Raw genomic sequence first — 18,302 nt, 5'->3', positions numbered from 1 at the left:
AATGGTGAGTACTAAGAAAGAAGAAATACTCAAATCTCTACATTAAACATCACCCAGTTAACTCAATAATAACATGTTATCGCAATTCGCATTAACGCAACTTGCGATTTTTAAGGTTGTAGCGGGCTTTAAAGCTAGAGTGGAGATTCTGGTATCATATGAAACAAAAAAACCTAATGAATCCATTGGTACCAACCATGTCATACTAGCTTGTCGAAAGGAGGCTGAATAATGCTCCAAACTTGCGCTATGGAAAAACTGGCATGGCCATTTCTAAAGGGGTCTCTTGACCTCTGACCTCAAGTTATGTGAATGAAAATGGGTTATATGGGTACCCACGAGACTCCCCTTTACAGACATGCCCACTTGATAATCACATTAAATTTTGGTCAAGTCATAGTCAAGTCAGCACACTGACACACTGACAGCTGTTGTTGCTTGTTCGGCTTGAGTTTGTCATGTTCTGATTTGAGCATATTTTTTGTGCTAAATGCAGTACCTGTGAGGGTTTCTGGACAATATTTGTCATTGTTTTGTGTTGTTAATTGATTTCCAATAATACATATATACATACATTTGCATAAAGCAAAAACAAAATCTACAGTACGTGGACATATACCCCCTGGTGGTTAAGAAAGAGAATATGTTTTTTTCTACTTTTGCTGACTACATTGTTTTCTACAGTATTACATTTTGATAGTCCTGACAACTTTCCCCGTGACTTGTTTTTACTACATCTGCAAAATAGTCAAGATTATAGGTGATAAAGAGAGTCACAGAGAGAGATGAAGGGACTCCATTCTCTGACTGGTTTTCAGACAGAGAAACAAATAGTTAGGATGACATTGCAGACAACTATGGCCACCACAGTGAGAGGACTGCTGTAGCAGCTCATGGACAGTCCACCTGTGTGTGAAAGGAAGACAAGAAGCATCAAGACTGTTCATGTTATGATGTTGCATATTTCTACTATTAAATGTTGCATATTTAAATGAGAACTATTGACTGAATAAGTTGTCCATCCAAGACAACTTTGAAAAACTAGTCTAGACACCTCATCGTCCCAGCCCACTCATACAGACACACAGATACACAAAGACAACATCACATTCACTGCAGATTCTTACCATCAAAAATGTTGTGGTAGTCGTAGTAGATGTAGTTGTCGTAGTCGTAGTTGTCGTAGTCGTCGTTGTCGTAGTAGTGGTATGGATAAGCTGAAAAATGAAGGTAATATATGAGATAAAACAAACCAAGCAAATGTGTACATTTCAAGGTAATATTGTTCACTTTTGTGTAAAAAGGAGAACAATTAAGATATCAAATAATGTTGTACGGTAAGAGGACTTTGAAGTTGAAGTAGGCCAGATTGGAGCAAATATGATTTAAAAAAAGTTATTTTTATAAAACGGTCACTATATCCTGACAGTAGTGCATGAAACAGGTAACCTGAAAAAAAAAAACATGTGCCTCTGTGTCCTCCGGTGCTCCTAATGGCATCTGCAAGATTTCACAGACCGGAGGAAAACAACCAATCAGAGCTGACCTGGGATCTGCTGTCCAGCTGCGGTCTATGAGAGCTGGCTATCAATCACTCACAAACTCTGACCAAACGGTCAAACTAGGCAGCGCTGATCAAATATGAATTAATATTATGTTACGTTAATGCCTTATGTTAGTTTGCGAGTGATTGACAGCTGCTGAGAGACGGCAGGCTCCAGCTCGGCTCTGATTGGTTGTGTTCCTCCAGTCTGTGAAATCTTGCAGATGCCATCAGGAGCACCGGAGGACACAGAGGTACATGATTTTTTTTCAGATTACCTGTCTCATGTAGTACTGTCAGGATATAGTGACCGTTTTATAAAAATAACTTTATTTAATCATATTTGCTCCATTTCTAGCCACCGCTGCTTTTTTTCATGAGTTTTCATTATTACACGCGTTGTACCACTTTGTTACTGTTATTTTGAGATATTAGTGGAAGCGGGTGTTTTGCACGTTACGGTTTAGTTGCCGTTGCCACCTTAATACCATCCTCTTAGAACCAGAAAAAATTAAAATCTACTCAACTGTGCAAAAGGTCAAGATAAAATAAACCAAAGAAATGTGCATAGTTTAAGGTGATATTGTTTGTTTTGCACTTTTGCTTACTTCCATTTTTGAAAGACGTAACTTTAGTCTGATTGAATGAGGGAATATCTGTGGGTCTCGGTCCAGGGCTCAGGTTGCCCACAACGATGGGGGGCGAGGTGACTGTAAAGTTGGACTTGTAGGGGGCCTCTCTCCTCCACCCGCTGATGAAAGAACCACAGTCCTGTCAAAACAAAAAAAGGTTCGATTTGATCTGTTTTGTTGGTAATTCAAGTTTATGTCTGCATATATGCGTAGGATGCCTTTGTCTTTTGGCCTCGACACTGTTACGATTTGCTCATCAGAGTTATTGCTCCATATGTGATGTCAAAAAGATGTGAAATTAGATCATGTGCCAAACACTGTTTCGGAAAACCAGCTCAAAATCAGGTAAATGAAATATCCAGGAAACTGAGCAAAAGACAGGTTTTAGTGATAGAGCATAACTTAGACAGTGTGAAGTGACTGTTCACTCACAGACTTTAATGCGCTGCACGAGGACACCTCGCAGACACTGGTGGAGCAGTGCAGGTAGAAAGTGGAAACTGTCCGATATTTGTCCTCAGGAAATCTAAAGGCCTCAAAGGAAAAGTAAGCCCACTGGGAGTCCCCATTGCGCTCCACCTTAGTTTGTGCGTAACGGTCACACCTGAAAAGAGACAACAGGTAATGTGATGTGGAAGAACAAAGAGCTAGCTTGGAGCTGAGTGTCAAAGGAAAAGACTCACCCTACAAAGATGTCAAAATATTTGTTGAGCTTGGGATGTGAACTTTTTGTTACGTAGCATCTGTGCAGCAGCACGTTGAACCTGCGAGGAGAGACAGGTGGATTTGAAGTGTTACTTCTTACTAATGCAACTTATGGAAAATGCAGTACTGACATTATAGTTCAAACATTTGGTAAATACACATGTGATGAAAAGCTCAAAACCACTTTCATATCTGTATATTAGCATACAGATTGGAAACCGGGAAACAGCTAACCTTGCTCTGTCTAAAGGTAGAATAAATCCACCTATTAGCACCTCTAAAGCTCACAAATTCAAACGTTATATGTTGTTTGTCTAATCTGTACAAAAACCAAAGTGTAAAAAACATGATTTTAACAGGGTCTGGTCATCAATCTTTAGAGGTGTTGGTAGGTGTTTTTTTTGTTTTTTTTGCCCCTTTAGACTGAGCCAGGCTATCTCCTCATCTAATTCTATGCAAGAAAGTGAATAAGCACATTTCCAAAAATGTCAAACTATTCCTTTCAATACCTGTCTGTTAGATTGGTAGCTTTAACTGCAACATAAATCCTGGTCTTCGGGCTGAGTCCTGTTAGCGGCATAGTAAGCGTCTCTCTGTACAGTTTATCCTGTTTCACAGAGTATTTAAGAACAAAATCAAGTTATAAAATGTTAAAAAATACTCCTCTTCAATTCTAAAAACTAGAGCAGGTCTTACTTTGTAGAGCATCATACTCAGTGTGCTGATGAAGCTGCTATTGTTGTCTCTGATGACAAGACTGTAATAAATGGAAAGAAACTTGGATTAATCTAAATGTACAGTAGCTCAGTCCTGCCTATTTTCCCATGCAGTGTTATGGGCCTTTCACATAGAACGTGGTTTGCGCTGCGCTGGCCACTGGGACCAACGCACATCACAGTGCGTTGCGCCCAAAGTTCAACTAGTTTGAACTTTGGGCGCAACGCTTTGCTCGATGCAGCGAAAAGTGCCCCGAAAAGTGCACCGAAAAGTGGCGCACAAGCTATTGGAAATAATGGGTTTCAGAGTGCAGCAGTGACGTTGCCACGTTCTGGGTGAAAGGTACATACGTTTTATTCATGACATACTCACACGCCCAGTGGATCGCTGTTCGTGATAAAATATATCGGGTAGATGCAGGAGTAGCCGTAAAGGATCTGTGAGTGATTGGCGATCCTACCCGCAGAGGTTAGGGTAGGGAGGTTTATAAAGGTAACATTGCCAGAGATGTAGTAGTATTCGGATGCGAGGTTCAAGAATCCTACATGAGTGGTTAGCTATTGAAAAAACAAACATATATTTAACTGAAATCAGTTTTCTGATTCATTCTTTGACTAGTGAAGTGCACGTTCGGGGGGCGTGCCCACTCCGAACGGGCCAATTGCTTGGCCCCTGGAAGTGCTGCTGCTTGAGAACCGCTCATCACTCTTTGACTCCAGGGAAGTGCAGAAAAGTTTGGTTGTAACGTTAGTATATCCAGCATCCAGCAGCAACAGTGAACTGCAGTCAATGAGCCGCGGTCTGCCCGCTGCGGACAACATGCTCGACTCAGACTGCAGAGCCCTGAAGCCTGCCTCCGCTGCTGCACAGAGTGCTGTTCGCTTGTTTATTAAAGGTTTGTTAATATTGAACGTGTTGCGTGTCCAAATTACACCAAATTCAACAAAGCACGCCATTGGGTCCCCATCAATACACCCGCCAAGTGCGAAGTGGATCGGATGAACGGTTCTCCAGATATGTGAAGGACACACCCACAGACAGACAGAGATTCCTTTCTTTATAGCTCGATCACATGCAGGAATTCAAGATATAATGACTTTCCACTCTTTGGTTTTCATATAATGCTATTCAATTTTCAATCAAAATTTACTGAAAGCAAAGCTTTGCTTGGCCATCAAGCTTTTACCAGATGATTAGATAGATTCCTTATGCACTGAAAAGTTCCTCGATGTACACACTGAAAAAAGCTAAAGTTAAAGCTATTGTGAAGAATACCTTATAGTTACTATTGCAGGATGAAATGCCACTTCCGTTTACGGGGAATCTGAATTTTAAGACTGGTGGCTCCACGCTCCAGTCAGCAGTCCCAAAACACTCAGGTGTGTCACTCTGATTATTGAGGACCATCAGAGACTCATTGTAAGAAGCTTGGTACACTGGGCAAAGGAAGATGCTCAGGTCCATATACTCATTGCCACAAATCACAGTTATGTCTGAGTTTTCTGGGAGGGATAAAAAAAGAAGGATGTAAATGGAAGTGTGAAATTAACAGAAATTAAAGAACATTTAATAAATGCCACAAACCTGGAGGTCTGTTTGTAGGGCTAGTAACACAAGCATCTGGTATCTGGGCATCGGTCCTCAAAATGAGGCCAAGCTGGCACACAAGAATGACCAGTCTCATTGTTCTGAATGAGAAAAAAAAGAGTACTCTGAATGAACACGTTTTAAAACAAATCGTCGTCACTCACCACAGATTAACCGACACAAGGGAAAAGCCTGCAGAAATAACAGCTATGGCAGAGTTACTTTAGTCACTCGTGGCTGTGCTATTATGGGAAAAAAATAAAGGTATATCCCTGGATGGACGTTGTCATGATTCATGCATGATCATCCTTTTATCAATATGAAAAAGGTAACTTTACATTAAATTACAATTATCATTGAATTCAGCTGCATCTTTGACAAAAACAAGATAATTCATGGAAAACTGAGTTGCAAGTTTCTTCATTTCCTCCTCATATCCTCCAAATTACATATGAAGCAAAAATACAATGACACTGAATGCATTATTTATCAGATACATTTGATACAAAATGCTAGTTAAATGTGATATTGGCTCCCATAAGGAATCAAGAAACAGTATTGGGTCTAGATATTTTGTCTCTCATTCAGGTATATTATTTGGTATTTATACTGCTTGGAAAATGATGGTTAAGTTATTTGAGTGACTCACCTGTAAGCCTTCGTTTCGTGTCTGACTATCTGTTTCCAAATGTTTCCATTTATACCAGCAGCCAAACAAAAAGGTGTAAGAGGAAACTTGTCAAACAAAAGAGCATGCAGAACTTCCTCAACAATGGCCCTATAATAAGATGAAGGCTGGACGACATACTATTTTATATGTGTGAACATAGATTAGCTATTTGAATATTGGGTATAACATCCCCAGTAGCTTGGCATTTTTGATAAAAAACTATAATACTAATTCATTGAAATACATTGGTAATGAATAATCCTCAAAATGAGGCCAAGCTAGCCCACAAGGACGACCAGTCTCATTGTTCTGTGTGAAAACAATGGGAACCAAGGCATTCACTATCTTTCAAAAGAGTACTATGAATGAAAACGTCTTAAAGGTCACCTATTATGCAAAATGCACTTTTCCATGTCTTTTAAACATCAATATCTGTCCCCAGTGTGTCTACAGGTCACCATAGTATCATAAAAGACCATCCTCTCTCTTTTTCTCCTGCTCCGTTTGTCCGGAAATGGGTGTAGAAAATCACTTCTCTTTTTTCCTTCTCTTCTGATGTTATTAGAGAAATGAAAGCCATGCAAGAGCAGAACCTTCAGTAGCTGACCCCGCCCCACAGCGCGTCACTGTCTCTCCTCCTCAACCGAACTTGAGCAAAGTAGCTCCTACTGTTAGTCTGCAAGAACCAGCAGAACAGGCTTCATGTACTCCCATCATCTAAATATAACATGTTCTTTCACAAAGGCTTCATGTAATTACACTGTTTAAACAGCTGATATTTATATATTATATATATTTGATGTCATGCATGTAGAAGAGTACAGGTAGTAGTGACTGTAAGCAACACAACACATTTCTGTTTCACAGTCAAACTTTATTTGAGTAGACAGATGACAATATTAATTATTCACAGCATTTGTAATCATCAGTTATGTTGACATGGTACAGGAGAAAGTCTTCAGCTCTGGTAAACTACGGTAAACTAAGCTCCAGTGGTCTGTAGTCATGGTAACACAGAGACAGCTACTACTGTAAATAATATACCATTACTCTGATCTTCCATACATTTAGCAGGTGTCTTTTAGCAGAAATAATGAACTGACTACTGTTTCACATCTTCTTTGATTGACAGAAAATGCTGACCAATCAGAGCAGAGTGGGAGGAGACAGGCTGTGAATCAGGGGTTTTCAGACAGAGGCTGAATTAGGCTCTGAGGCAGGCAGACTCTTCTGCAGTATGAGAAGAATAAAGGGGTTTTTTGAACATTGCAGCATGTAAAAATGTTCTAGTGCAACATTAAAATACATCTAGGAACCTGGAAATGAGCATAATATGAGACCTTTAAAACAAATTGTCATCACTCACCGCAGATCAACCTACACGAGGGAAAAGCCTGCAGAAATAACAACTACGGCAGAGTTACTTAAGTCAGTGCTATTATCGGGAAAAAAAATACAGGCATATTCCTGGATGGACATTGTAATGATTCATGCATGATCACCTTTTATTAATATGAAAAAAAGGTAACTTTATATGAAATTACAATTATCATTGAATTCAGCTGCATCTTCGACAAAAACAAGACATCATTTATGGAAAACTGAGTTGCAAGTTTCTTCATTTTCTCCTCATATCCTCCAGATTGCATATGAAGCAAAAATACAATGACACTGAATGCATTATTTATCAGATACATTTGATACAAAATGCTAGTTAAATGTGATATTGGCTCCCATAAGGAATCAAGAAACAGTATTGGGTCTAGATATTTTGTCTCTCATTCAGGTATATTATTTGGTATTTATACTGCTTGGAAAATGATGGTTAAGTTATTTGAGTGACTCACCTGTAAGCCTTCGTTTCGTGTCTGGCTATCTGTTTCCAAATGTTTCCATTTATACCAGCAGCCAAACAAAAAGGTGTAAGAGGAAACTTGTCAAACAAAAGAGCATGCAGAACTTCCTCAACAATGGCCCTATAATAAGATGAAGGCTGGACGACATACTATTTTATATGTGTGAACATAGATTAGCTATTTGAATATTGGGTATAACATCCCCAGTAGCTTGGCATTTTTGATAAAAAACTATAATACTAATTCATTGAAATACATTGGTAATGAATAATGCCCCGTAACAGAGGTGATGTAAATAGGATCATTTTGTGAAGACATTATTACTGGATTCATGAATTGTATGCTATGAACCAGCTTGGTACAGTACATCGGGCAAAGATAGATGCTCAGGTCCATATACTCAGGGCTGCAGATCACAGTCATGTCCGTGTTTTCTGGGAGGGATAAAAAAAAAGGAAGGAAGTAAATGGAAGTTTGAAAATGACAGTAATTAAAGAACATTTAATAAATGCCACAAACCTGGAGGTCTGTCTGTATTGCTAGTAACACAAGCATCTGGGCGTCGATCCTCAAAATGAGGCCAAGCTAGCCCACAAGGACGACCAGTCTCATTGTTCTGAGTGAAAACAATGGGAACCAAGGCATTCACTATCTTTCAAAAGAGTACTCTGAATGAAAACGCCTTAAAACAAATGTCGTCACTCACCGCAGATCAACCTACACGAGGGAAAAGCCTGCAGAAATAAGTCACTCGTGGCGGTGCTATTATCGGAAAAAATAAATACAGGCATATTCCTGGATGGACATTGTCATGATTCATGCATGATCATCCTTTTATCAATATGAAAAAAGGTAACTTTACATGAAATTACAATTATCATTGAATTCAGCTGCATCTTCGACAAAAACAAGACATCATTTATGGAAAACTGAGTTGCAAGTTTCTTCATTTTCTCCTCATATCCTCCAGATTGCATATGAAGCAAAAATACAATGACACTGAATGCATTACTTATCAGATAAATTTGATACAAAATGCTAGTTAAATGTGATATTGGCTCCCATAAGGATTCAAGAAACAGTATTCTTCTTCTTAAAGCTCTTGGCCCCCTTAGGAGCATAGGGTGTCCACTATGGATCTCCACCTCACTCTCTTCTGTGCATTGGTCTTTGCTTCCTGCCAAGAGGATCTTATTTACCTCATCGAGCGTGGACTGTCTCCCGTTGGTTTTTGGTCATGGCTTCCTCTTTCCTTGTGGGTTGTAATCCAGAGCTTGTCTTGTTATGTTGTTTTGTTTGTTTTCTGAGTGTATGCCCGATCCATCTCCACTTTCTCCTTTTGATTTCGTTGTTGATTCGCTCCTGGTTTGTCTATTTCCACAGGTCTGTATTTGTAATTTTCTGGGCCACCATATCCTCAGTATGTATCAGAGGCAGTTGTTAATGAACACTTGCAGTTTTGTTTGTGATTGTGTTTGTGGTTTTCCAGGTTTCACAGCCATAGAGAAGGACAGATTTTATATTTGAGTTGAAAATTCAGATTTTTGTGTTTTTGGAGGGCTGGGAAGAGAGCCATACAGGTCTGAGTGTTCTAAAGGCATGTCTTGCTTTGCTGATGCGTAGCTCCACATCTTTATCTGCTCCTGTGCTGATTTTGCCTCCCAGGTACACAAACTCTGCCACATTTTCTAGGGGTTGCTCCTTGATATTTATTGCTTGGTGGGATTTAGTGTTGAACCTCATGACCTTGGTCTTTCCAACATTGATCATGAGGCCTAGCTGTTTGCTGTGAACATGTCATTTGTTTGTCTTCAGTTGCATTTCTGTGTGTGTTCCTGAGATCAGTGCCAAGTCATCTGCAAAATTGAGGTCTTCCAATTGTGTGAAAGGAGTCCACTGTAACACCGTCCTTTGGCCATCCACTGACTTTTTCATGGTCCAATTGATGGCAACAACAAAGAGCAGGGGGGACAAAAGACAGCCTTGTTGTACTCCTGTTTTTATGTGAAGGGTGTCTGAAAGCTTGCCATTTGAAATGACTTGGCCCGTGAATCCATTGTACATGCATTTGATGAGATTGACCAGTTTTATGGGTATTCCATAATGTCGGAGCAGCTTGGATGTTTCTGTCTAGGCTGTCGAAGGCTTTTTCAAAGTCAACAAAGTTGATGAACAGCGATGACTGCCATTTGATGGAATGCTCGACAATTATTCTGAGTGATGCAATGTGATCTGTACAGGAGTTGTTCTTCCGGAAACCTGCTTGTTCCTTCCTGAATATCTTGTCCAGTGGTTCTTGCATTCTATCCCAGATGATTCGGCAGAGGATTTTGCTGGGGACTGAGAGAAGCATGATGCCTCTCCAGTTCTTGCATTCACTGAGGTTACCTTACTTGTGAATTGTGAATTAGCCCTTCTTTCCAGTCATTGGGTACCTCCTCTTTAACCCAGATCTCATTTAGAAGCCTGTGGAGGATGTCAGCGGTGGCACTGATGTCTGCTTTCAGCACATCAGGGGGGATGGTGTCCTTTCCTGGTGCTCTGCCCAGCTTCAGTTTTTTCATGGCTCTTTTGATTTCTTCCTTTGATATCCCGTCACAGTTGATGTTTAGGTCTCGTCTAACTTCTTCAATGTCTGGGGGGGTGTCTGGAGGAGGTCTATTGAGAACTTCCTCAAAATGTTCCTTCCAACGGTCTAGTTGTTGGGACTCTTTAGTGAGAAGGTTTCCCTGTTTGTCTCTGATAGGTCGACTAAAGCTCTTGTTCTTACCAGCCAACTGTAGTTCTGTCTGGCTGCTGCCTCTGCTTCGTTGGCGAGCTCCTTCGCTTGTGCTTTTTTGTCCCTCTTGCAGCTCTTTCTGACGATTATGTTCTTTTGTTGGTAGTCTTGTCGGAGGCCTTCCTTCCTAATTTTAGTTTGATGTCTCGCCTAGCTTCAATCTCTCTCCATGTTGGATCAGTAATCCAATCTTTTCTTTTGGGGTCTCGGTGCCCCAGGACAGTTTCACATGCGTCAGTGATAGCCTTCTTACATCTTTCCCACTTGTCATTTATGTTATCCCCCTCTGGTAGGGTTTGGAACCGGTTGTGGAGTAGAATTCCCCATTCTTGATGTGCCTTGATGTCTTTTAGTTTTCTTGTCTCAAATCTTCTCTGTACCCTGCTTTATGGGTTTGTTTGTGTGGGAAAAGACTGCCTCCAATCACCAACTCGTTGAGGGCACAAAGGCTTGCAAAGAGGAGCCCGTTCTCGTTCATCTGCCCCAGACCTTCCAGTCGTTGTTATCCATTCCAATCTTGGCATTCATGTCTCCCATCATAATCTTAATGTCTCTCTTGGGAGCCTTTTGGAAAACTGCCTGTAGTTGTTGGTAAAAAGTCTCTTTCTCTTCAAAAAAAGCAGTGTTGGTTGGAGAGTAGCACTGAATGCATGTGATATTGCATCCTTTGGATGCAAACCTGGCTGTGATGATCCGTTCTGATATTGGTTCCCATTCAATGAGAATTTTAGCTGCGTCTTTTGATATGAGTAGTCCTACTCCGTATGTGTGGGGATCTTCTTCCTTTGGGTTGCCAGAGTAGAAGAAGGTCTTTCCAGTGGAACTTCTTACCTCTCCAAAGGTGTTCCATCGGCTTTCACACACCCCAATAATGCTTATGTTGTAACGTTGCATTTCCTTGGCCAGTTGTGCCAGTTTTCCAGTCTAGTATAATGTTCTAACATTCCAGCATCCAATTCTCGTTCTTGACTTAAGCTTCGGCAAACTTTTCCCCCCTTGAGGTCCCTGTTGAGTTTGCCCCAAGGGGTTCATTGGTCCCATTTGAGGGTCGTCAGTTAGGCTTAGGTAAATTTGAGGGTAAGTATCCATAGTTTTGGTTTCTGTAATCATTTATTTGACAGCAGGGTGGGTGATTAGCCCAAGCTGCCGTTTCCACCAGTTATCTGCAGTGGTCGCAGACCATTTTTCTAAAAGCTCCATGGTATGAATGAATCAGCTGTGATCCTTTTAGTTTTTCTATATAATGTTTAAAAGGTCACGGGACACTACAACCTCTGACTTTCAGTCTTTGTACAAATAGTTTTTTTACATGTAGCCTATTGCAGTTATAACAGCCCGAGGGTTAAGGTTAGGCATTGACCTTAAAAAGTTAAGGCTAGGCATTGAACTCAAATAGCTAAGATTAGGCATTGACCTCAAATAGTTAAGGTTAGGCATTGAACTCAAATAGTTAAAGGTCACCTATTATGCAAAATGCACTTTTCCATGTCTTTTAAACATCAATATCTGTCCCCAGTGTGTCTACAAGTCACCATAGTATCATAAAAGACCATCCTCTCTCTTTTTCTCCTGCTCCGTTTGTCCGGAAATGGGTGTGGAAAATCACTGAGCAGAGTGACGCTGTGTTGTTGAGGACGTTTGATTGACAGAAAACGCTGACCAATCAGAGCAGAGTGGGAGGAGACAGGCTGTGAATCAGGGGTTTTCAGACAGAGGCTGAATTAGGCTCTGAGGCAGGCAGACTCAGGCTGCAGTATGAGAAGAATAAAGGGTTTTTTGAACATTGCAGCATGTAAAAATGTTCTAGTGCAACATTAAAATACATCTATGAACCTGGAAATGAGCATAATATGAGACATTTAAGGTTAGGCATTGACCTTAAATGGTTATGGTTAGGCATTGACCTTTGTTATGCCCCCGGTCTAGGGGAACCGAGACATAACACGACGTGCAACTCCCACTCTTCCCACTCTCAAGAAAGGCCAGCTACACAGGGTTTAACACACACAAGGAGCAGTTTATTTTCAACTTCAGAGTTGAGCCATGCCCAAAACAACCAACAAAATATCACTTGTTTAAATCTAACCTTCCCTAAACCAAAATAAAAGGTTAAACAAAAGACAAGTCTCTAACCTGAGCTCTTACCATCAAAACAAGAGAAAAACAGCCACTTGGCAAACAAAAGAAAAAGGCTTCTCACTCCTACCAAAACTGCTTAAAAGTGCTCTATAATAACAGTGACAAAAAAAACTGAAATATTCCCAAATTAGTTAAATTACACAGTTTCAACTCTCAAACCCTATTAAAGTATCAAATGGCTTGTTAAACAAACAGTTTACCAATTCGTACAACTGACTAACGAACTCTCAAAAGAAAACACACTGAGCCACAGTTCCTACTTATAACAATTCTCAAATACACAAACTAGTTGCTGGCTTTGTTGTGAGTGGTAGAGGTGAAGATGGAAGAGATGCTGTCAGCTGGAGTTTAAAAAGGCTGATGTCATCCAGTGAACCAATCATCAGGCAGCAATCTCCTTGAATGGACCAATCACCAGGCAGCACCTGTTTCTGATCACTCAAGACACACTCTCTCTCTCACACACACACACACGCACACGCACACGCACACGCACACGCACACACGGGTAGCACTGAGGGGAGGAGACCTTTTACTTAAAGGTCCAGTGTGTAGGATCTGATGGTATCTGGCAGTGAGTGAGGAGACCAACTGAAGCCTTTTCCGTGTGCCAAGCATGTTGGAAAGCTACGGTGGGCGACGCAAAAATGCGAATGACCCTCTCTTAAGCCATTTGGAGCAGAGCCAGTGCGTAGAGTGTGTGTGTACGTGGGAAGTGAGTGGTGAAGCGAGAGAGAGACTCCGTGGAGAGGACCCGCTCCTTATGTAGATATAAACGGCTCATTTTAAGGTAACGAAAACAAAATGATTCTTATTATCACGTGATTAAGCACTAAAGAAATCATACTTTTAATTTTATATTCCATTTCTGCCAATAGATCCTCCTAATTGTTAGACACTGGTCCTTTAAGTATAATTTGCAATACCACAGTGTAGAAATACTGTTACAGTTAAAAGTCCTACATTCAAATTGTTGACTTAAGGAAAAGTAGTTTGTATCAAAATACGCTTCAAGTACAGTACAGTTCAAGTATAGTAAAAGTACTCATTATGCAATAACTTGTTTATGCTGAAGTGGCCAAAGAATCAGTTATTGCAGGTTTAAAGATATGCATCATCTAAAGTTAATGTTAACTGAAATAGGAAAGGTCTTAAAACTTCAATATATAATTTTTATTTATGTTAGTTAATTAAGTTAGTAATACTAAATGCAGTACCTGTGAGGGTTTTATAATTAATATATAATTAATATTTAATATTTGCCATTTTTCTGTGTTGTTTATTGATTTCCAATAATAAATATATACATACATTTGCATAAAGCAAGCATATTTCCCCACTCCTATGCATGTTGATAAGAGTATTAAATACTTGACAAATCTCCCTTTAAGGTACATTTTGAACAGATAAAAAAAATGTGTGATTCATTTGCAATTAATCACAATTAATTATGGACAATCATGCGATTAATTGCTATCAAATATTTTAATAGATTGACCGCCCTACTTTTAATGTAACTCAAAGTCATTAAAACTGGCAAGGGAGTACAGCAAAACTATAGTATAGATCTCTATAATATACTCAAGCATCCAGTCATAGAGTAAGACACGGTCCAAACTTGTATGTTTAGTTTAATGGTGTGATTTATCAAAGAATAAAGCATAGTACTTTCTTCATCACTCTCATTGAAAACATTTAAAAGTACACCATTTCTAACTGATTACAAAATATGCCACCATTCGTTAAATATGTCAATATAACACTGACAACATGATTAAAACTAAAACCTAATTATAATACAAAATGATAGTACAGATCTGTGCCCTTATCTCCACATTAATAAACTATGTGATTTGTAATGATTATAAAGTTGCTAACTCGGATAACCGATGCCCACCTTGTTATAATGCTGTTTGTGAAATGGAAATATATAGATATATGACAGTATGATAGTATAATATTATGGCTATTGTTTCTCATGACTTGTTTTTTTTCTATCTCTGCAGCATAAAGTCCATGCTTTGTAGATGATGAAGTACTAAACTGGAAGATTGGGAGAAAGGTGAAGGGAATCCGCTCTCAGTCAGGCTGTGTTACTGGTTGACTGGTTTTCTCCTTCTGATGAACCACACAAAGTAAACGCCCATGGCGACGAAGAGAATAGTTAGGATGACGATGCAGACAATTACAGCCACCAAGGGGCTGCTGTAGTTGCCCTCAAGTGACATACCTGTGTGAGCAGGGAAGAAGAAAAAGCACAAAGATATCATACAATTCATGGATGTATTAATTAATGTTGCTAATTAATGACTGAGAAAGTAGTGACCAAGAAGAACTAAGATTCTTACTGTAAGGAGCTGAGAGAGTTTGGCCATCTTCTGAAAAATGGAAACAAAACTATAGTCAGTAATTGTGGTCACTTTTTGTGTTATTATTGACATAATTAACTGATTAAATGAATAATTTGACATTTTTGGGAAATGTGCTTATTCGAGTTAGATGTGAAACTGATACCACTCTGATGTGTATGCTAAATATGAAGATGCCACGAGTAGTCTCAGCCAAAGCTTAGCATAAATACTGGAAACAGGTAGCCTGGCCTCCGTCCAAAGGTTTAAAGAATCCACCTCTAACACTCAATAATTAACACTTTAGCCATATCTTCTTTGTTTGAACCGTACTAACGTTTAAAAATTTAAATTTTCCCATTTTACTGATAATATTTCTCTAGCAAAAAAGACAAATTCTGTTTATTGCCATGCATGAAGTTATTCATCATGTTTAAGCAAGAATCCCCAGTCAGATTGAAACCAAGCAAATGAAAAGTTGCACATTTTATGGTAATATACTTTACCATTTGGATCTTTTTTTACCACGTAAATGTTATTGTGGTAGAATAAAGGGAAATCTTTATTTGTTGAATTCTGCCCTAAAGACGCACCACTGGTCTGTCTCTTCACAACAATGGAAGTTGAGGTGACCGTAGCGTTGTACACATCCTTCTCTTCCTCGGCCATTCTCTTTCTCCTTGCGGGTAATGCACAGTTCTGTTTAAAATGAATAAAGACAAATCAAAACTCTGATGTATGAATTGATTACAGTGAGTACCTATTTGTGATATCCTAAAATTAGGACTTTAAAAGGAACTGGTGTCTACTCACAGCCTTTAATGAGCTGCACTCGGACACCTGACACAGCCTGGTGATGCAGTGCAGGTAGAATGTGGAAACTGACATATTTTTGTGCACCACAAATCTGAAGGCCTCAAAAGAGAAGGTTGCTTTCTGAGACTCCCCATTGAGTCCCACCTTAGTTTGTGCGTCACGTTCACACCTTGGGTGAAAAGGAGACAACAGGTAATATGACTTCACATGTGGAAGTATAAAGAGCTAGCTTGGAGTAGACTGGAAGAGTTGAAGGTATTATATACCGTGGTTATGAGACTCACCCTATGAAAAGGTCATAATGTTCGCTCTTCGTGTCATATGGACTTGTTGATGCGTAGCATCTGTCCAGCAGCACGTTGAACCTGCGAGGACAGAGAGGTGGAATTTAAGTGTCTTTTCTTATTTAGAAATTAGTTCTTATTTTGGGGCGGCAGTAGCTCAGTCCATGGGGATTAGGCTTGGGAACCAGAGGGTAATAGTAATGGACTTGCATTTATATAGCGCTTTTCTAGTCTTCCGACCACTCAAAGCGCTTAACACTACATGTCAGTATTCACCCATTCACACACACATTCATACACTGATGGATCGAACCACCGACCTTCCGATTGGTGGGCGACCTGCTCTACCCTCTTAGCCACAGCCGACCTACGGTCACCTGTTCAAGTCCCCACACGGACCAAGTACGGAGTGTGGACTGGTAGCTGGAGAAGTGCCAGTTCACCCTCCCAAGGCTTGAGCAAGGCACCGACCCCCTAAAAAATGCTCCCTGGGCGCTGTATAGTAGCTGCCCACTGTTCCTAATATACTAGGATGGGTTAAATGCAGTAGCTAAATTTCACTGTGTGCTGTCCCTTGCTATGTACAATGTATGACAATAAAATTGGATTTAGATTTATGTTATTTATGGTTTACTGTAAACTGTCAAAAGTTAAATACCTTTCTGTTAGATTGGTGGCCGTAACTGCAACATAAATCTTGGTCTTCAGGTTAATTCCCGTTTGTGGGATAGTAAGTAACTGTCTGTGGCTTTCATCCTGTTCCACAGAGAAGAAATAACAAAATCAAGTTATAAAATGTTAAAAAAAATACTTTATGTGTAATTTTTAAGGCTTCTGTAGAGCAGGTCTTACTTGGTAGAGCATCATACTCAGTGTGCTGATGAAGCTGCCATTGTTGTCTCTGATGACAAGACTCACGCCTGAGCTGTATTAAATGAAAAGAAACTTGGATTAACCTAAATGTAGCTCAGTCCTGTTTATTTCACATGCAGCGTAAGTGTTATTCATGATATACTCACACGCCCAGTTGAGTGTTGTTCAACAGATAATGCATCGGGTAGAAGCAGGAGAACTTGTACAGGATCTGCGCGCGATAGGTGATCGCAGTCTTAGCGGGGTCTATCGAGTTAACGATGCCAGAGATGTTGATGAACTGGACGTTTGAGAAGTCAGCATAGTCCCCTTTCCCAATCTCAGTGGTTATCTATTGAAAAACAAACATATGCTGCACTGATATCGCTTTAAATCAGTTTTCTGATTAGTTCTTTGATGCGGGAATTCAATAATTAATGACATTTTACACTCCTTGGTTTTCATATATTCAATTCCATCAAAATGTACCACAAGCAAACTTTTACCACAAGACACTAAAATCTCCTTAACTGTCATATGCATCTGATGGATGGTTAATGTGAAGAATACCTTAAAGTCATTTTTGCAGGATGAGATGGAACTTTCATTCAGGGGAAATCTGTATTTTAAGACTGGTGGATCCGCGGTCAAGTCAGCAGTCCCAAAACACTCAGGTGATTCTTTCTGATCATTGATGACCATCAGAGACTCATTGTAAGAAGCTTGGTACACCGGGCACAGGTAGATGCTCAGGTCAATATACTCAGTGCCACACGTCACAGTTATGTCTGAGTTTTCTGGGAGGGATAAAAAAAAAAGGAGGATGTAAATCAAGCTTAATAAAGGTGTGAAAATAAGAGTAAAAAGGAACATCTGTAATAAATGCCACAAACCTGGAGGTCTGTTTGTATCGCTAACAATACAAGCAGATGGTATCTGGGCCTCGATCCTCAGAATGAGGCCAAGCTGGCACACAAGGATGACCAGTCTCATTGTTCTGAGTGAGAAAACAGCAAAACAATGGGAACCAAGGCATTCACTATCTTCTTTCAAGGGAAAGTGTTTTGAAAGAAAACTGTTCTAAATTTTTGACGTCAAAGACGACCTAATAACCTTCCTGTACAAAGCCTATAAAGGTAATAGTGTTACTAAAGAGTTATGCAATATACAGAACGCAGCCACTTTGAAAGAAAAAAGGAAAAACCTTCAACCTGGGCTGCGTTCATGCATAGTTTCAGAAAAAAACAATCTGAAAATTGAAACATGGAATTACTAATATCCTTCAATTCAGACACAAGACAATAATAATATTCCAAAATATTAGCTGTGCTTCCTCAAACATATCCCACATTTTGCATATCAAGAATATTGGTA

General features: G+C 39.8%; 2 protein-coding genes across 2 annotated transcripts; both read right to left on the bottom strand.

Annotated features, from left to right (window-relative positions):
- Window positions 1-503: 503 nt before the first annotated feature.
- Window positions 504-8,372, bottom strand: LOC119491723 (zona pellucida-like domain-containing protein 1). The gene is made up of 12 exons (XM_037775923.1): window positions 8,230-8,372; window positions 7,702-7,730; window positions 5,182-5,285; window positions 4,873-5,099; window positions 3,970-4,154; window positions 3,577-3,637; window positions 3,390-3,487; window positions 2,859-2,939; window positions 2,608-2,779; window positions 2,152-2,314; window positions 1,128-1,217; window positions 504-906 (listed from the first exon to the last, which is right to left on the bottom strand). Exons 1-12 carry the CDS (start codon window positions 8,263-8,265, stop codon window positions 815-817), a joined length of 1,338 nt encoding a protein of 445 aa, XP_037631851.1. The 5' UTR covers window positions 8,266-8,372; the 3' UTR covers window positions 504-814.
- Window positions 8,373-14,169: 5,797 nt separating this feature from the next.
- Window positions 14,170-17,922, bottom strand: LOC119491677 (zona pellucida-like domain-containing protein 1). The gene is made up of 10 exons (XM_037775857.1): window positions 17,822-17,922; window positions 17,499-17,725; window positions 17,096-17,280; window positions 16,929-17,001; window positions 16,735-16,832; window positions 16,077-16,157; window positions 15,790-15,961; window positions 15,570-15,675; window positions 14,977-15,006; window positions 14,170-14,858 (listed from the first exon to the last, which is right to left on the bottom strand). The coding sequence occupies exons 1-10, from the start codon at window positions 17,919-17,921 to the stop codon at window positions 14,722-14,724; spliced, it is 1,209 nt and encodes a 402-aa protein (XP_037631785.1). The 5' UTR covers window position 17,922; the 3' UTR covers window positions 14,170-14,721.
- Between the last annotated feature and the right edge of the window lie 380 nt (window positions 17,923-18,302).

Source organism: Sebastes umbrosus, chromosome 7 (genome assembly GCF_015220745.1).
Source record: "Sebastes umbrosus isolate fSebUmb1 chromosome 7, fSebUmb1.pri, whole genome shotgun sequence".
Lineage (NCBI taxonomy): Eukaryota > Metazoa > Chordata > Actinopteri > Perciformes > Sebastidae > Sebastes > Sebastes umbrosus.
Note: the sequence above shows the minus strand (reverse complement) of the source record. Positions and strands in the feature narration are given on the sequence as shown.

What these genes read in the sequence shown, in the direction of transcription:
- LOC119491723 (XM_037775923.1), bottom strand. Translation starts at nt 8,265, where the DNA reads ATGCTTGTGTTACTAGCAATACAGACAGACCTCCAG. An exon ending in CACGAAACGAAGGCTTACAG is followed by an intron (nt 5,286 to 7,701) that starts GTGAGTCACTCA and finishes TTTCTCATTCAG; the next exon opens with AACAATGAGACTGGTCATTC. An exon ending in AACAGCGATCCACTGGGCGT is followed by an intron (nt 3,638 to 3,969) that starts GTGAGTATGTCA and finishes CATTTATTACAG; the next exon opens with TCTTGTCATCAGAGACAACA.
- LOC119491677 (XM_037775857.1), bottom strand. Translation starts at nt 17,921, where the DNA reads ATGAGACTGGTCATCCTTGTGTGCCAGCTTGGCCTCATTCTGAGGATC. An exon ending in GCCACCAATCTAACAGAAAG is followed by an intron (nt 16,158 to 16,734) that starts GTATTTAACTTT and finishes CTGTCCTCGCAG; the next exon opens with GTTCAACGTGCTGCTGGACA. An exon ending in AGTGCAGCTCATTAAAGGCT is followed by an intron (nt 15,676 to 15,789) that starts GTGAGTAGACAC and finishes CATTTTAAACAG; the next exon opens with AACTGTGCATTACCCGCAAG.